Source organism: Musa acuminata, chromosome BXJ3-5, assembly GCF_036884655.1.
Source record: "Musa acuminata AAA Group cultivar baxijiao chromosome BXJ3-5, Cavendish_Baxijiao_AAA, whole genome shotgun sequence".
In the NCBI taxonomy this organism is placed as follows: domain Eukaryota; kingdom Viridiplantae; phylum Streptophyta; class Magnoliopsida; order Zingiberales; family Musaceae; genus Musa; species Musa acuminata.
In genome coordinates this window covers 34,941,975-34,959,151 of record NC_088353.1, presented here as the reverse complement: position 1 = coordinate 34,959,151, position 17,177 = coordinate 34,941,975, and the positions used below count along the sequence as shown (strand labels likewise).

The 17,177-nt window shown below is 43.7% G+C and overlaps 2 protein-coding genes across 2 annotated transcripts; both read right to left on the bottom strand.

The window, feature by feature from the left end:
• Window positions 1-682: 682 nt before the first annotated feature.
• LOC103985325 (uncharacterized) lies at window positions 683-1,673 on the bottom strand. Its single transcript, XM_065150828.1, has 3 exons — window positions 1,261-1,673; window positions 1,141-1,185; window positions 683-1,032 (listed from the first exon to the last, which is right to left on the bottom strand). Exons 1-3 carry the CDS (start codon window positions 1,634-1,636, stop codon window positions 863-865), a joined length of 591 nt encoding a protein of 196 aa, XP_065006900.1. The 5' UTR covers window positions 1,637-1,673; the 3' UTR covers window positions 683-862.
• A 2,270-nt stretch (window positions 1,674-3,943) lies between these two features.
• Window positions 3,944-6,266, bottom strand: LOC135638947 (probable xyloglucan endotransglucosylase/hydrolase protein 30). The gene is made up of 4 exons (XM_065152562.1): window positions 5,880-6,266; window positions 5,684-5,784; window positions 5,021-5,229; window positions 3,944-4,768 (listed from the first exon to the last, which is right to left on the bottom strand). Exons 1-4 carry the CDS (start codon window positions 6,061-6,063, stop codon window positions 4,246-4,248), a joined length of 1,017 nt encoding a protein of 338 aa, XP_065008634.1. The 5' UTR covers window positions 6,064-6,266; the 3' UTR covers window positions 3,944-4,245.
• Between the last annotated feature and the right edge of the window lie 10,911 nt (window positions 6,267-17,177).

Genomic DNA, 17,177 nt, shown 5'->3' with positions numbered 1-17,177 from the left:
GTACCGGAGCAATTCATCGATCCAACAGCAGATGACGAGTCCAAACCACCTGTTACGATCGAGATAGTTAACGATGTCCCAAACAGAGAGATACAAAAGCAACAGGTGGGCTCCCCTAACATATGGTCCGTGGCAATAGTTAGAGAAATAATTATATATATATATATATATATATATATATATATATATATATATATATATATTATAATTTTAATATTTTAATTTTAATTTTAAAAATTATATTGAAATCTTTATAATTACAAAGTAAAACAGAATCAACACATGCTCGATGATAAATCTTATGATATTTTCATATATAGAATCGATGACGTAAAGAGAAATAATATTAAATATTTCACTTTCATATAAATATATATATTGTTATGTAACTTTTGAAAATATAGGAATCGAGATACCAAAGATAATTAATTGATTCGGATTATGAATAATTAATTATATAAAATAATTAATCTTTTGAAAGTATTGGGTGAGCCTACTTCTCTAATCAATTGATTCGGATTGTGAATTGAAGATTCCTAGCGAGATCAATTGCACACACCAATCATCGCCGTGGGGTGTGCACCCGTTTTGCTATCATGATGCTTTGCGATGCGTGCCGCTGTGATTTCTGTTCCTGATGTGCGTTGCGTTGCTATTAAGTGCGATTCGACTCGCAAGCTCGTATTGGGTGACGTCAGTCTTGAAACAAAAGATTACACAATCTATCTTGTAAATTTCTAGTTATCCCTCGTAATTCTTTTGCGACTCTCGTGCACTTTAATGATCATGGAAAGAGATAGAACGATTGCCCACAGATGAGAGACGACACGGAACGATAGCAACCATGCATTTTATTTGCTCGTCACCGACTGCAGTCCTCACGTGCCCGGCACAGCCAGGAACTCCCGATCTTCCGGTGGCGGACCGGCCCCGCCGCTGCCTTCAGCCTCCGACGGCTTCGGTGGGTCGCCAACGCCACGTTGCCTCTCTCCGCGCCGACATGTCCCCCGGTCTCCTCTCCGGAAACCGCCGCTACAACCAGAAGAAGATATTAAGTCCAAAAGAGACCGCCGATAGAGGAATCACGGCGAGAAAGCAACACAAGGCCATCGAGGAGAGCCCTTAGGAGCAGCATTATACCTCTGGAGTCTAATCGCAGGGCGGAGCTACCGAAGGCTTGCATATCTGTAGTCGACAAAGCAGGGAGATGAGAAGGTCAGCGTCCAATTTATCTGGGCGGCGGCGGCAGGGCAAACCAACCTGTGGGGGAGGGCTCGTGGGAGAAGAAGTAAAGGACGAGAAGGCAGAGGATGGTGAAGACGGGGATGAGATGGATGGACCTGTCCGCCCTCGAGCTCGCTCGGAGCAGCTTGTCCGCCTCAATGGCCATATCCTCCGCCGCCGGCGCCTGCGCAACCGCAGATCCAGCGGCGCTGGCGATGCTCTTCCGCTTCTCCTCCTTCCGAGCCCCTCCCGCTGCGCCGGAGATGAGATGCTTGGCGCCAGGCTTTCCGAGGGATTGTCGGTGCATCCTTGTCTTCACGAGAGAGCCCGACGAGACTTGCGGTACCGCGGAGGAGCCGGATGCCTTGATTAGAAGGTTGAGCCGCACGCTCCTTGAAGGGATGACACGCATGTTTTCTGATCAACGAAGAGATTATGTACTATATATACGTATAATCTAACAGTTCATGAACAAACTGTCTATATATATATATATATATATATATATATATAATGCTGGTACACTGTGCTTTAGATGAAAGAAAAGGTGGCGGTGATTAGTCTGCCAGTTCCCAAAACAGAAGACATTTGGACGGTCAATCTCTCAGCCGCTTCGAATAGCGGCATCATTTCCCAAGACACATTGAATCGAGGCCCTCCCCTTGATCTCCGCGACTCTCCTCCCTCCACAAGTCTCGTGTGGCATCATGTGACGGTCGCATGCGTTGTGCGGGATCCGCTGCGACGGGCGTGCGGATCCAACGAAGCACCGGCGTTGGACGCGACGAGATCCCTCCACGTGGCCCGTGCTCTTTACTCGTGAGTACGTCAGCCACTCCTGTCCACATATGATTCGTTTTTTTTAGCCTGAATAAAAAATATCGAAAAATAAAGAAATCTTAATCGTTCTTTAATTATTTATCCTACATGTAAATACCAAAAGGTTTTGACTGCTCGCAAAAAGACGCTGCCGACTTGCGGTGTCGGACCGGAGAAGAAATTGGTGGTGCGTCGGTCATCGAGCCGTTTCGTTCCTTTCGTCGGTGATGTTTCATCTTGAATTCCGAGGCAATCTTATCACTATCAGGGGAACGATTTTTTTGGTGGTGTGGAGGGGACAACGCTTATAAAATATAAGTACTCATACGAACAGTGAGTCGTGTGATAGATACTATCATCACCGCTTGGACGATTACACATAGGATCTGTAATCACAACCGTTCGATTTCAACAGCGGAGCTCTCGCTCTCTCTCTCTCTCTCTCTCTACAGTTGAAGCATATCTCCCTAGGAATATTCGAATGTCTCCTTTACTCTTTCCCGTCGGCCTCGTTGGGCCGTCGTAGGGTTGAATCAAAGATGTCGTGTATGTAGTAAACTAAATGAAAGGAAAATGCGGTGGGAGACTATTGATGGGAAGAAATTAGTGTTCGTATGTGATGAGGTCGGAAGTAAATGGTTGACCTGATGTCACATCATTGTTAATCCGATACTAATTCAAATGTTTAGAGTCCAATACCTCATTGTATTAGCACAATGGACAACAAAACATTCTATAATCCTTTTGATCTGACGGCTTCAGTTACATCATAACGTAGTTTTTGTAGGATCTCTAATCGAGTGTAACTTGATAAAAAAAATAGAAGATAAGAAGGATTTTCGTCAATAGAATAGAGGATTTTCCTCAACAGAATAGATAAAATTTCCTCGAATAGTTAGGGAAATCTTATCTTCTATCATAACTTACCCTTTAAATCTTCAGTTATATCTAGCTTTGAAGCTTGTAATAAGTCTGAACTCAAGTTGACTATTATTGTCCGACATATGAAATAATCCTATAAATTAGAAATAGTCAATGATCCGAGTCAACAGACAACGTCAGGATAGCTGCCTAGTGCCGAATGATCCCTTGGCGGCCCATCAACGCTCAACTCGACCCATATCCATACGTCTCCCTTTTACAGACAGTCAAGGAGAAGAAAAAAGTTTGTGATGATCTGTGTCTTGCCGCAGAATCATCAAAGGGGGTGCAGTAAACGTTGGGTGTTGTGGTCGGGTGCAGAGTCTCAATGTATCCTTGGATTTGCAGAAATGTTTTCTGGAGATTAACGCGCACCAAATGTTTGAATCCAAAACAAGGATAGATCTCCTATGGGAACGCGGCTCATTTCAGTACGTTGGCCGTCTTCTTTTTGACAGGAACATGAAGAAGAGGATGAAGAATGTGCCGTGCAAACCTCCCAACTGTGTCTCCCCTTTATTTTGCTGGCAGCAACTCACCATCGTCGACCCCCTCAAGTCCTCCAGTGTCTCCGTTGCAATCCATCGGATGGATTACCTCGAATGGAGGACCCATACCCCACACCTAATCATCCGCGGCTGCTGCTGTGGATCTGTGGACTCGTGAGGGACACCAGAGAGACCCACCATCTCAGCTTCTCCCTCTAACAACGTGAGAATAACATTCAGTGGCTGCTCACACCATATCCCTTATCCACCAGCCGTGACAGATGAGAAGCCACCTCCGTTGGTCGCCGGAGCGCCCCGCCCCCCACGTTCTACAAGTTCACATTGCTTTTCCGCATTAACTCCGCCCACTTCCATCACCAACGGCGACCAATTTGGACCACCCACGAAGATACATATGGCTCAAAAAGACGCTGCTTTGGGCCTTCCCGGTTCTGCCCTGCGCAGCCATCCAATATCCAAGCAACACACCGAAAGATAAGATAGCATATATTTGCGTGTACCAAATGGCCAACCCGATATGCTCGCACTCGGGAAAAGCATCCATCGATGTCCTCCATGACTACGATATCTAACCAACCCCTTGATAGCATCTAAACACCCACCATTGCTTCACATAAAATTAAGTTGCACACGGATGACCACCCACAAAGAATCAACGAATACGTACCGACGACGCACACACCATAACAAAACAAAGAAGCCATCAGTCCTACTCACATGAACAACCAAGAATGGAAGAATCTTGTCGGGATGAGCATAGCAACAGCAGCAGTTAGACGTCCGCCTCGCGCTTTGGGTCGCCGGCCCTCGGCGGCTTCCGGATCTGGCGCCTGGACCTCCGGCGCTCCCTCGGGTACTTGGTCTCGCCCCACTCGAAGAACCTGCTCTGCTCCGACGGAATCACGTCGCAGTCCGGGAACGTGAGCGGGTACCGGTTGGTGTCGTAGCAGAAGGCGTAGGTCATATAGCGCTCGCGGAAGCGGCGCATGGCGGCACGCTTCTTGGGGGTCATCACCGCGAAGTCGGCCGTCAAGAGGTCTTCGTTGGCCTCGGAGCACCGCCTGGCGGAGTCCGGCTGCTGGATGGGGTCGACGCGGCAGCCGCGGAGGACGAGGTCGGAGAAATCGGAGACGAACGGCGCGTACTTGTAGTTCACCTTGTACTTGCCGTTGCCGGTGGCCCAGGTGGAGCCATCCCATATGGTGGCGTAGACGGACATGGGTTTCGACGGGTAGTCGCCGCCCATGGCGTCGCACCGGACCACCTCCCTGATAGGGGTGTCGTCAATGTAGAATCTGCAAAGCCAACAACACGACCCTTAGTATTTTCCAGTCGTCAACTTGGCATGGACTAGGAAACATTGCAGGGGGAGGAGTAGCATACTGACAGTTTGTATTCCATCATCTCAAAGAGGGAGAAAAAGATTACTACTGCGGCAGAGTATAAATGGAGAGTAAATGACCAAAAATGCCTTCTTCTGAGGATGTACCCAACCAAGGCATATTTCATGAGCCTAAGATGAGATGGGAGGGTAAAGAGGGGCATACATGATGAAGTCGGAGGTCCACAGGATGGAGTATCGGTGAGCTTCGACGGTGGGATCGAAGGGAAGGAGGTAGCGCTCCTCCCGGCCTCGACTGGTGCTTCCGTTCCCGTACACATTAGTCTGTATCCTCCACTCTCTACCCCTCGTGTTGCCCAAGAACTCGAAGTCCAGCTCATCGTGTGTCTTCTCGAATATATCTCCATTAGAAGTCTGCGGAGCATAATTCCACAACTCAGCATCAATACCAGAATCAATACAACAGTTTAGTGCAACGTCCTATAACCCAGCATTTCCTTCGATGCTTGAAATTGATGAGCACGTCTGTATCCAATAGAACTCAAAGTCTTCAATGTATTTGGGTGGTGATGGTACTAGAACTTCGACCAGTACGTGGAAACACAACTTCGAACTCCACAAGAAACAACAGTTGACACCAATGTTTGAACGGTCCAAAAGGAGCATGAAGGTATCGGACCAACAAGCCTGGCGTAGGTGTCTTTCCTTCTTCATGTACCAGACGCTCCATTCCATTTTGGTTCATTATTTTGCAGGAAACGTGAACAACTAGCCTTTTTCCTATTGTATGATTCCTAATAACAACACAGGATTACTAGAACGCTATATTGTGCAGAGGGAAAGTGAAGATGAGAGGGCGTGGACTCACATAGAAGGCGACGACGACGCCGGCCGTGTAATCGGACGGCAGCTTGATGGAGGCGCTGAAGAACCCATGGTCGTAAAGGTCGTTCGATATGAAGCCCGAACCTAATTGACCACGATCAACGCATAAATCACTCTATATATACTACATATGTAAACAAGGGTGAGCATGCTCGAACGAGGACGGGGATGGTAAGTACCGGAGTAGCGGTTGAGGATGAGACGGGCGCTGCGGCCGTCCGGGGAGCGTACGAGGTTGTCGTCGCCGAAGAGGTGGCAGAAGCCTTCGTCGAAGGGCAACGTCGTCACGTTCAAAGCAACCGCCGCCGTCACGATGCATGACAGCATGACCACCGCCGTCGCTATGCTCGGAGCAGTCGTCATCGTAGCCTTCCGTCGAATCCCCTCCCTTTCGTTCCTCTCTCTCTCTCTCTCTCTCTCGTGAATGGGGGCGGAGTGCTTATGAAGTCGGAGACTGTGACGGAAGTTTAGCGGACGGAAGGGTGGAAGAAGAAGTGGCGGTGGGACCAGGTGACCTGGCAATCAATACTTTGAAGTAATTATCCTCATATTTCGCAAGAAACCACGATGTTGCCACCGCGGGTCGATTCGACCGTTTCATAGTAAGCCCCAGTAGGGAGAAGGGTATTTTTGGCATATGGAAAATAATTGATGACTCTAATACATCTGCTCGCAGGTAGCGGACGAATGCCAAGCTGTTACTTCCTTGTATTGCAATCAAATAAATAGGGCAAGTGGAGATATAATAACCAAATAATTAGAGATTTCATGGTCGTCATTTGCTCCTCATTAACACCCACCCAATCACGAGGTATCATCATGTCATGTTCTTGTAAGCCTTGGAAACGAAGGGAGTGACCAAATAAATGGCTTCTCGTCCCACAGACGGAGATAAGACTCGATGTGCAACAAATGGGTACAGTTACTGTTAGTTGGGGCGCTGACAAAACTAATTTAATGGAGGAAAGTTGCGTCTCCATCTTTGAATAGACCATTGGTGGGAGCTGAGAAGATGGGCACGGAATAGTTTGAGCCGGTCAACGACTTCAATCACATGCGATCGATCGACAATAAGCTGGTAATTAGCTTCTATTAGCATCTCATGATTACACAAGTGGATCGTTTCTGGATTTCCACTAAATTATTCGTGGTTATCCTTATAATGGGGATTATAGAAGGGTTATTGCTCGTTACATCACTGGTGGAATAACCTTCTCCTTTTAATGAAACCCAGATGCTCATCTTCTTATCTTTTGCTAGTTATGATGACGATGCCGTGATGAGGAAGGCTTGTGTGTGGCAAATTGAAATGCGTTGGGAAGAAGACGACGATAGCATTTGATTTGTGGAGGCAGGCACAGACGACCCACCACCAACCGCCTCCAGAGATTCCCACAGGAACTCATACTCCGCCATACCTATCCACCCTCTTCTTCCTCGAGATGAACCCTTCACTTACGCCACCGGTGTAATTAATGCTATGCATGCATGAGTATGTGTGTCCGACAAGGGTGGCTGTAGATAACTCGGACATCGGGAACGAGCGCCATCATCGTCTTCGCATGTCGTTGTGTGGTGGGATGCTACCATGAGTACTATCCGATGGAGGCGGCTCTCGGCCGTCTAATGCCACTTGCAGGTGTGGTCCCTGGCGCCGGCCTAACGTGAGTCAGATGTTATCCGTATGAACATGCTCGCTCACCTTTCGAAGCGTGAAACATATGATTCCATTGGGTGTGACTGTAGATACAGAAATTGATTCTATTGCATTTATGTATATGCACACAAAATACAAGCATACCTATCTATGATGGAATATTCGCTATTAATTGGAGCTCAAAAATGGCAAAACACGATAGAATAAATCTGTTCTATCGCTAGCGATTAGAACGAAAGAATTATATATATATATATATATTTGACTCGAAAAATATTTCCTAAACGTTTAGGGATACAGGCATGCAAATTTCTCAGATTTGTGCATGTCATCCATGCGCAAGGTTGATGTTAAAATTCTCTATAGGATAAAGATAACACGTGAGATTTTGAATCTTCTTGATAAATGGGTTTGATCCTTCATTATTATATTAATATTTAAAATATAAAAAATAATTTAGTATACTTTAATAAATTAATTTTTAAATATGTCAATTAACTTAAATGATAAAGATTTGATAGTCAATTAACTTAAATGATAAACATGCCTTTTTTTTCCTTCATCACTTATTTTTTTAAAAATAAAAAATATTAATTATATATTTAGATTCATATTCTCTTTTTGTTTTATTATGAAAAAAATATTATTGGTGTCTTAGTCAACTTGACGTGGTTTTGACTCATGTGTATAGGATTGTCCAATATACTTTTGAGGTGGAAATAATGATATCCCGATGTGCCATCTGTATGAAGATCAAGGTTGAGAGAGTTTTCTTGATTGGATCTCTTCGATACATAACTTAGTAACTCAATGAAGATGAGTATAATAGTTAACAATAAAAAGTACCACTCGTAACTATGTTGAAAGTGAGCTTTTTATACTTAGCAGTGAAAAGACAAAATATTCTATAGAATATTTTTCAAGAGGGTAGCCTTCAATGGTCTTTAATAATCATAATTTAGCTTTTTTGTTTACAATTATCTACTTTGGACCCATATCCACGTGCGATGCTACATAAAAAAATATAACATATGATAATAGGTTGATAAAATTCTTCCTATCATTTGCACCCTCCCCATGCTTTAAGAGTTTTTTGAAAGGGTCTTAAAGCGTGATGTCTGATCCATCTGATACATTGGCCTTATGCTATTTTGATTTCTTCTTTGAGGGGAAGTAAGGGTGTTCAACCAATGTATGTATCCCTAAAATGGGGGAGTAATATAGGAAGTAGGCCACTTGACCTACCCACTATGAGTGAAGGGTGAAGAGGGGGTGGCTGCCTGATCTTTTCACCTCAGGCAAAGAGGGGATCGATGTCTGACCTCTCCACCTTGAGCAAAGGTGGAGATTGGCACCCGGCTTACCCACCTGAAGTGGAGAGGGGTTTGGTACTCAACCTCTCCACGTCATGCAAAAAGGGAGGTCGACACCCGACCTACCTAGCTCAGGCAAAGAGGAGGTTAGTGCCCAACCTCTCAACCTTAGACAAAGGGGGGGATTGGTGCCTGATCTACCCACCTTTGTCGGAGAGGAGATCGGTTCCTGGCCTACTCACCTCGAGCGAAGAGGGGGTCAACACCCAATCTCTCCATCTCATGTTAGCCTCAAGGGAGTCAAGCTTTTTTTATCTCTATGCCTTAGAGAAGCCTCACTTTCAGTGGGTCGAGCTTTCATGACCTAACTTGACTTGTGCCTTTAAAATCTCTCTTCAAGTGGAGCATACCTCAGGCACCTCTTCCTTTACGTCTTCTATCATGATTGACTTCTTCTTATGGGAGTCAGGTTTTTTAGGGCATATTTTATCTCATGGATCTCGTCATGATGAATTTCTTCTTATGTGGGTCAGTTTTTTCTGACTCATGCACTTCGGACACGTTTTATCTTATATCTCCTGCGGTAGTACGGTTCTTCTCATATGAGTTAGTTTTTTTTAACTCGCATATTTTGGACACATTTTGCCTTTTGCTTTCCACCATGGTAAGTTTCTTTACATGTGGGTCATGTTTTCCCAACTCATATACCTTAGACATATATTATTTTGTGCCTCCCATCGTAACGGGTTTCTTCTCACGCGATTGAGTTTTCCTGACTCATGCATATTACATATGTTTTATCTTGTGTCTTTTGTTGTGATAGATTTATTTATATTTTTTAATATAATATTTATATATCAAACATCCTCACACCTTTCGAGTTATCCCTACGCTATTGATTAGTGTCTCTTCGGATCCAACCCGAAGAGACACTTATCTTCAATATAGGAGGTGAGAGGTAAAGATTTGATATCACATGAGATTTCGAATCTAAGTGGGTTTGATTCCTCACTATCATATTAATATTTAAAGTATAAAAAATTAACTTATGATAATATAATAAATTATTTTTTTAAATATGTTAATTAGTTTAATTGGTAAAGATTTGATGGATTATTGGATTTCGAATCCTCTTAGTAAATGAGTTTAATTCTCCACTATCACATTAATATTTAAGGTATAAAAATAAGTTAACTTGTAATAATTTAATATGTCAATTAGCTTAACCGATAAAGATTCGATAGCTTATTGAAAAATCCTTATCTTAAATTTTAACTATGTGACTTATCATTTGAAAAAAAAAATATTTCAATTCTACATTTAGGCTTATATTCTCTTTCTACTTTTGTTATGAGAGGATATTATTGATGATTTAGGCAACTTGATATGGTTCTGACCTATGTGTGCAGGGTTGTCCGATGTACCTTCGAGATGGAAACAATGATCTCCTGATGTGCCACTTGTATGACGACTAAGGTTGCGAAAGGTTTCTCGATCCGGTTCTTCTAATATCTAAGTTAATACCCCGAGGAAAGTGAGTTGGGTCATGAGTAATAAAACGTGTCGCCCTTGTAATTATGTTGAAAGTGAATTCTTATACTTAGTAGTGAAGAGATAGAATATTTCATAAAATATTTTTCAAGGTGGGCAGCTTTCAACAGCCTTTAACAATTTTAATTTGGCTTTTTGTCTATATAGGTGACAAGGATAGAGACAACCTATAATTGTCTGCTTTGGACCTATATCCACATGGGCAAACTAGTGGGGGGTGACTTTTGTCACCCTTTTTTAGCTTCAATATCATATTAAAGACATGTGTAATATGATGATTGGTTGATGATATTCTTGTTGGGAAATCTTGGGGGGCGACATCACATGCGCAGTGGAAGAACAAGAAAACAAAATCTTCGATTCCCAAAGAGATGTTCGTCGTCGTGCGAAGATTGGTGCGCAAAATCCGCGAAATTGAAAAAACTACGTATAGAGTAGATTGTGTTACCTAGGGAGATCGTATATCTCTGTTTCATTGCAGATCCTTAGGAGAGGGTGAAAGAGGTCAAGCGTCCTCCTCTCTAGCTGTGATCCACACAGCGGGGCTGCGACGACGCTCCTCAAAACTCCAGGCATGTTCTAAGGTGGAGAGGGGAAGGAGAATAGGAGAGGCAAGCAAAGGCTCTAGCCTATGAGGCTCTGAATCCCTCCTATTTATAGAGGTCCCCTGTCAAACCCTAATGGATCATCCCCTAATGGGTATTGGATCTGTATCCAATAACCCAAGCCTTTTAGATTAGTGGATCTCTATCTAATAATCTCTCATGGGCTCTTATTGGATCTCGTCCATAGGATCTAATAATTCAGGAGCTTATTGGAGATCTAATAAGACAAGGGCTCCGTCGGATATCTCATATCCGAACCTCTACTCATCATAATGCCTACCATATGTGTGTGACCCTCTAGGCCCAATATCGAGCTGGTCGTGAGTCATACCTATCAGAACTCCTTCTAACTCAGTGAATTATTATCTCTGTAATAATTCACTCGACTCATCGAATACGGACGTACTAGGCCACTACGCTATAGTTCCTAGACGATACAGGGGAATTCAATCCATTGGACCTATCTGTCCTCAATTACCGTGTACCTATAGTCCCTCATCCATCTAATATCCCAGAGACCGTATATCGAGCATGGTGCTGTCAGACCCATATGGTTTCTGCTCGAGTCTCGCTCTAATCGGATTCTCCTAGAGAACTCTTTCTCTCTCAACCCGAATGACCCTGGCCAGGGATTTGTCTAAGCAAGAACATATGGGATATTCCTCTCATGACGCCGAGAGTGGATGATCCTCTATCGATACTCAATAGCCCTCGTAAGGTCGATTACCACTCCTAATGACCAACTATACTAGATCTGGGACAACCAAACCTATAACTTTGGTATCAAAGAGTGGAGCACTCATACAGGACATCTTTTGTATCTTAAGTCTAAGGACTAGATATACCACTAAGACTACGGAATCGCTGTCTGACAATAAGGCATCATCAACCATCCAGCATTCTATAAGCGGATCAATCAGTGAACTCATTCTCCATTCTCCAATGAACACTTGTACTATATCCCTAGTGTCCCTACACGAGCAGCTATAAGACCAGCTACATCCATCATATGGACGGGTATACAGCACACCAATATATCCGGTTATCACAATGTCTCTCTCGAGTAACCTATGACTGGGATTATTTAGGATATGTGTTTAAATGTGAATTGATCTCATTTTCGTGATCTCATCACGATCCGATTCCCATTGCACAAATCCAAGGACATCACAATATATATATGCATATATGCAATAGTTATAAAGTGATATATGACAAAATATAATAAGCAAAAAAGATTCTTTATCAAGTCACACGTGCCATCACTCACGTGATTGGCTTGCTGAGCACCTATTACTAGCAATTCTCTCTATTATTTATCTCCCCTCTCCCCCTTTTTTGAAGGCATGATTTAAGAGTTCTTTGGCGAGGATCTTAAAGCATGATGTTTGGCTCATATAACATGATGCCCTTATACTCTTTTGATCATTTCTCTTAGGGGGAGCAATGGTGCTCAATCAACGTACTTTGGTTGTGTCCAAAAAAGGGGGTTGGGGAGCTTATCCTCCTTGCCTCGAGCAATGTGGAGATTAGGGCACTCGATCTATTGACTTTGGACAAGGAGGGAGTTAGCGCTTAACCTCTTCACCTTGGGCAATTGTGGAGGTCAACATTCAACCTACCCATCTCGGGCCAAGAGGGGGTCAAGACTTAATCTCTCCACCTTAAGTAAAGGGGGAGGTTGGTGCTTGACCTACCCACCTTAGGCAAAGAGTGGGTTGGCACCTAACCTACCTTCCTCTGGCAAAGGGGGAGGTCGATGTTTGATACACCCAACTTGGGCGGAGAGTGTTAATGTCTGCCCTCTCCATCTTGGGTAAAGGGGAAGGTTGGCGCCCAACCTATCCACCTCTAGTGGAGAGAGGGTTGACACTTGACCTCTCCACCTAAGGCAAAGAGAGAGGTTGGCACCTGATCTACCTACCTCAAGCAAAGAGAGGGTCGACACCCAACCCATCCACCTTGAGTTAGCCTTAAGGGAGTTCGGTTTCTTTGATCTTTATGCCTCGAGCAAGCCTCACTTTAGGTGGGTCAAGCTTTCATGACCTGACTTGACTTGTGCCTTTGATGACTCTCCTTAAATGGAACATACCTCAAGCACCTCTTCCTCTACGCCTTTCATCATGGTAAACTTCTTCTCATGAGAGTCAAGTTTTTTTTATTCACATACTTTGGGCATATTTCAGCTTATATCTCATATCATGATGGGTTTCTTCTCACGTAGGTCGGATTTTTTAACTCATGCTTCTCAGATATGTTTTATCTTATATCTCCTACCACGATGTGTTTCTTCTTATGTGAGTCATATTTTTTTTACTTATGCACCTCAAATATGTTAGAAAATAAATAGATAAACAAGTTGTAGAAGTAGTTGATTGTTATTAACATATCCACCTTCCTTTTATACAGGTTAGAAGGGAGAATTTTCTTCAACAGATTAGAGGATTTCCCTCAACAGAGTAGAGAGATTTCCTCAAACAGTTAGGAAATCTCATCTACTTATCATTGAAAAAGCTTTATTGTAGAAATGAAATAGCTTTAGCTTGAATCTATTAACATGTTCCTTCTCCTATTTATACAAATTAGGAGGGAGGATTTCCCTAACAGAATAGAGGATTTTCCTCAACAGAATGAGAAATTTCCTCATATAGTTAGGAAAATCTTATCTTCTATCATGCCCCCGTAAGATGGTGCTCCTGACGAGGATACCAATCTTGGATCGATGCAAAGAATTGTTTAGAGAGGCTTCATGAATAAGATAAGTATAGATCGCTGCTGCTGCTGTTGCGATTGCTGTTGCTGTGATGACACAAGCGTTCCCTTCATTCTCCTTAAGTCTGTCGAATATTGACAGATCAGCGAAGACTACCGCGGTGAGGAAGATGAGGATTGACCACGGAGCCTCTTAGGAATGCAACGGCATTGGTCGCTAGCCGAAGGGTGAAGCTTCACTTTTCTCAGCGACGTTGGTCACTGGCCGAAGGTAAGAGCGAAGCTTCGCTTTTCTCAACGACGTTGGTCGTGGTTGCGATTACGACGGCTACAACGGTAAAGAAGAAATCTACAGCAATGTTGCAGTGATGCTACTATAGCAAAGGAGGAAACTGCAACAGAAGAGGAAGCTGTAGCAAAAGAGGAAGTTGTAGCAGAAGAGGAAGCTGTAGCAGAAGAGGAAAGAAAATAGCTACAACGAGGAAGAAAGGTGGAGCAGTGCTGATGAGCAGCACTAGAGATGTCATAGCAGAAGGGAACGAACATTGACGCAGAGTGGCAACACCAATGATGAATTGGCAGCGAGAAGAGAGCTTGCTCTAGGCAAGCGGCTCTGATACCATGATAGAAAGAATAGAAGATAAGAACAATAATTGAAGAAGCTTTATTGTAGAAATGAAATAGCTTTAGCTTGAATCTAGTAACATGTTCCTTCTCCTATTTATACAAATTAGGAGGGAGGATTTTCCTAACAGAATAGAGGATTTTCCTCAACAGAATGAGAAATTTCCTCATATGCTGATGGGATTGTTGCCTGTGACAATAATATCATCCACATATACCAGAATATACATTGTGTTTCCATGATAATGTCGCAGAAACAACGAAGTGTCAGATTTGGAGTTAAGAAAGTCGACAGAAATAAAAAATAAGCTAAGTTCAGTGTACCAAGCTCTCGGAGCCTGACAAAGGCCATAAATGGCTTTCCGAAGTTTGCAAACATGCTGTGGATACTGAGGATGAGTAAAACCGGGGGGTTATTGCATAAAAACATCTTCGGATAGAGATCCCTGTAGAAATGCATTATTAACATCCAGTTGTCGTAATTGCCAGCCTTTAGTGGTAGCCAGACTCAAGATGAGCCGGATTGTAGTGGGTTTAACAACAGGACTAAACGTCTCAGTGAAATCAACCCCAGGTCGTTGATGAAACCCTTTGGCGACCAAGCGTGCCTTATATCGGGCAACAGAGCCATCTGGGTTCCGCTTAATTCTAAAGACCCACTTACACCCGATGATGTTTTGTGAAGGATGGAAAGGAATGAGATCCCACGTTGAATTATGGAGGAGGGCATTATATTCCTCACTCATGGCAGTACGCCAATGTGGAGATTTTTGGGCTTGAGTAAAAGTGGTGGGTTCAACGTTGGGGGATGAGGAATTCATGATAGCTTGAAGGTTAAGTACCTGGCGAGGTTTAAAAATACCATGCTTAGAGCGAGTGGTCATAGGATGATTAGAGACGACAGGATTGGGAGGTGATGTTGGGTGAGGATCTGTGGCATAAGTCGAGTCAAGTGGAGACACGTCAGGGGCACTTGGGCAAGAAGGAGATAAAGAGGATGGTTGTGTCTCGGAACATATTGCCCCATCAATTGGGGAAGAGTGGAGTGGAGTAGGAACGGGCAAGTGTTGAACTGGAGTGATATAGTGCGGATCAGGAGGGGAGGAAGTAGACGAAGTCATGGGAGGCTCATCCGATTGGACCGAAGGTATACCCCAATGAGATAGTGAAGTGGTCTGTATGGTAGGATATGGAAGGGTTTGGAAAGGAAAGTTAGACTCAACAAAGACAACGTGACGTGATATGAAGATTTTATGAGTGTGGAGATTATAGCAGCGGAAAGCATTATGTTCAAGTGAGTAACCAATAAAGACACAAGGAGTAGATCGGGATGTTAACTTATGAGAGGCATAGGAACGTAACCAAGGATAACATAAACAACCAAACACTCGGAGTTTACGAAGGTTAGGGGGTTTGTGAAATAGTGTGTCAAAGGGGGACCGGTATTATAGAACTGGTGTAGGCATTCGATTAATTAGGTAGACAGCAGTTTGAAAGGCTGCTGTCCAAAAAGTTGAAGGCATGGAAGCCTGATGTAGAAGTGTGAGTCCAGTTTCTACTATATGCCGATGTTTGCGTTCGGCAGAACCAACTAGTTGAGGAGTATGTGGGGGAGACTTGAGGTGTTGAATGCCACAAGCTGAGAGATGGGATGCCAGGGCTTGATATTCACCACCACCATCAGAGTAGACTGTCTTAATGGTAGACTGAAAATAGTTTTCGACTAACTTCTGGAAAGTGAAAAAAATACGAGAAACGTCATATTTATGGGAAAGAGGATATATCCATGTGTACTTAGAGAAGTGATCTACAAAAATAACATAAAATCGGAACTTATCAAAAGATAAGATTGGAGCAGGACCCCAAACATCAGTATATATAATTTCAAAAGGTTTAGAAGAGGAAATGGAAGATGAGCCAAAAGGCTGCCGATGACTCTTATTACTAAGACAAGCATCGCAATGCATCATAGAATTAGTGGACTTAAAAAGAGGAAGAGAGTGACGAGATAATAATTTCTGCTGAATAAAGGACGAGGGATGACCAAGCCGACGATGCCACACATCAATTGGAGCCGCAACAGAAGAATGAACAGTGGGCTGGGTTATTCGAGAGGTTGACTGCCATTCGTAAATGTTGTCTTTATTCGGGCCTTGGACCAATGATGCCCCCGTGCTCAAGTCCTTAACAAGAAAAGAATCAGGAAAGAATTCAATGGAAGTATTGTTATGTTTGCAAAATTGAGAAACAGAAATGAGGTTGCGTTTAATATGAGGAGCACATAAAACATCATCGAGCGTAAATGTATTAGAGTCAGAATTAAGCATTGTGGAACCAGTATGAGTTATAGGAAGTCCTTTACCATCACCGATGATGATATCTTCATCGCCGCCATAGGGATTGTGAAGAGACAAATTCTGAAGATCAGCGGTGATGTGATGAGAGGCACCAGAGTCGACAATCTAGTTGGACTGGCTAGGTGTCGGAGAAGTTAGGAGATTTGCCTGAGGCCAGTGTGACGGAGCAAGGAGGCAAGGACGAGACCGGCAAACTTTAGCGGAGTGGCCGACTTTGTCACACAGTTGGCAAACGACCCGTCTTTGATGGCTCGGTAGGGCAGGACGCCAAGACGGATGATGGCTGGAGTTGCCACTTTGCGAGAAGTGATGACTAGGAGGATAGGAGGGGTGTTGCATGGAACTCACAGAATCAAGAGGCGCATTAGCCAAACCTTGGGTGATGTTCGGCGAGTACCGAGTGCTCTTCCGTTTAGACTTATGACTGACTTGAGCAGTGACAGTTGATCCAGGTAGTTTGTCCGCACGCTTCAAGTACATCTCGTAGTCAGTCAGCTTATCATAGAGATCTTCAAAAGAGACTGGCGAGTCGCATGCCCGAATTGCAGCAGCCAATTCCTTGTAGTCGGTGTCGAGACCATTGAGGGTATGAATGACAACCTCTTCGTCACATAGGGAATGACCTATTAAGGCCAAGTCATCAATGATAACCTTGATG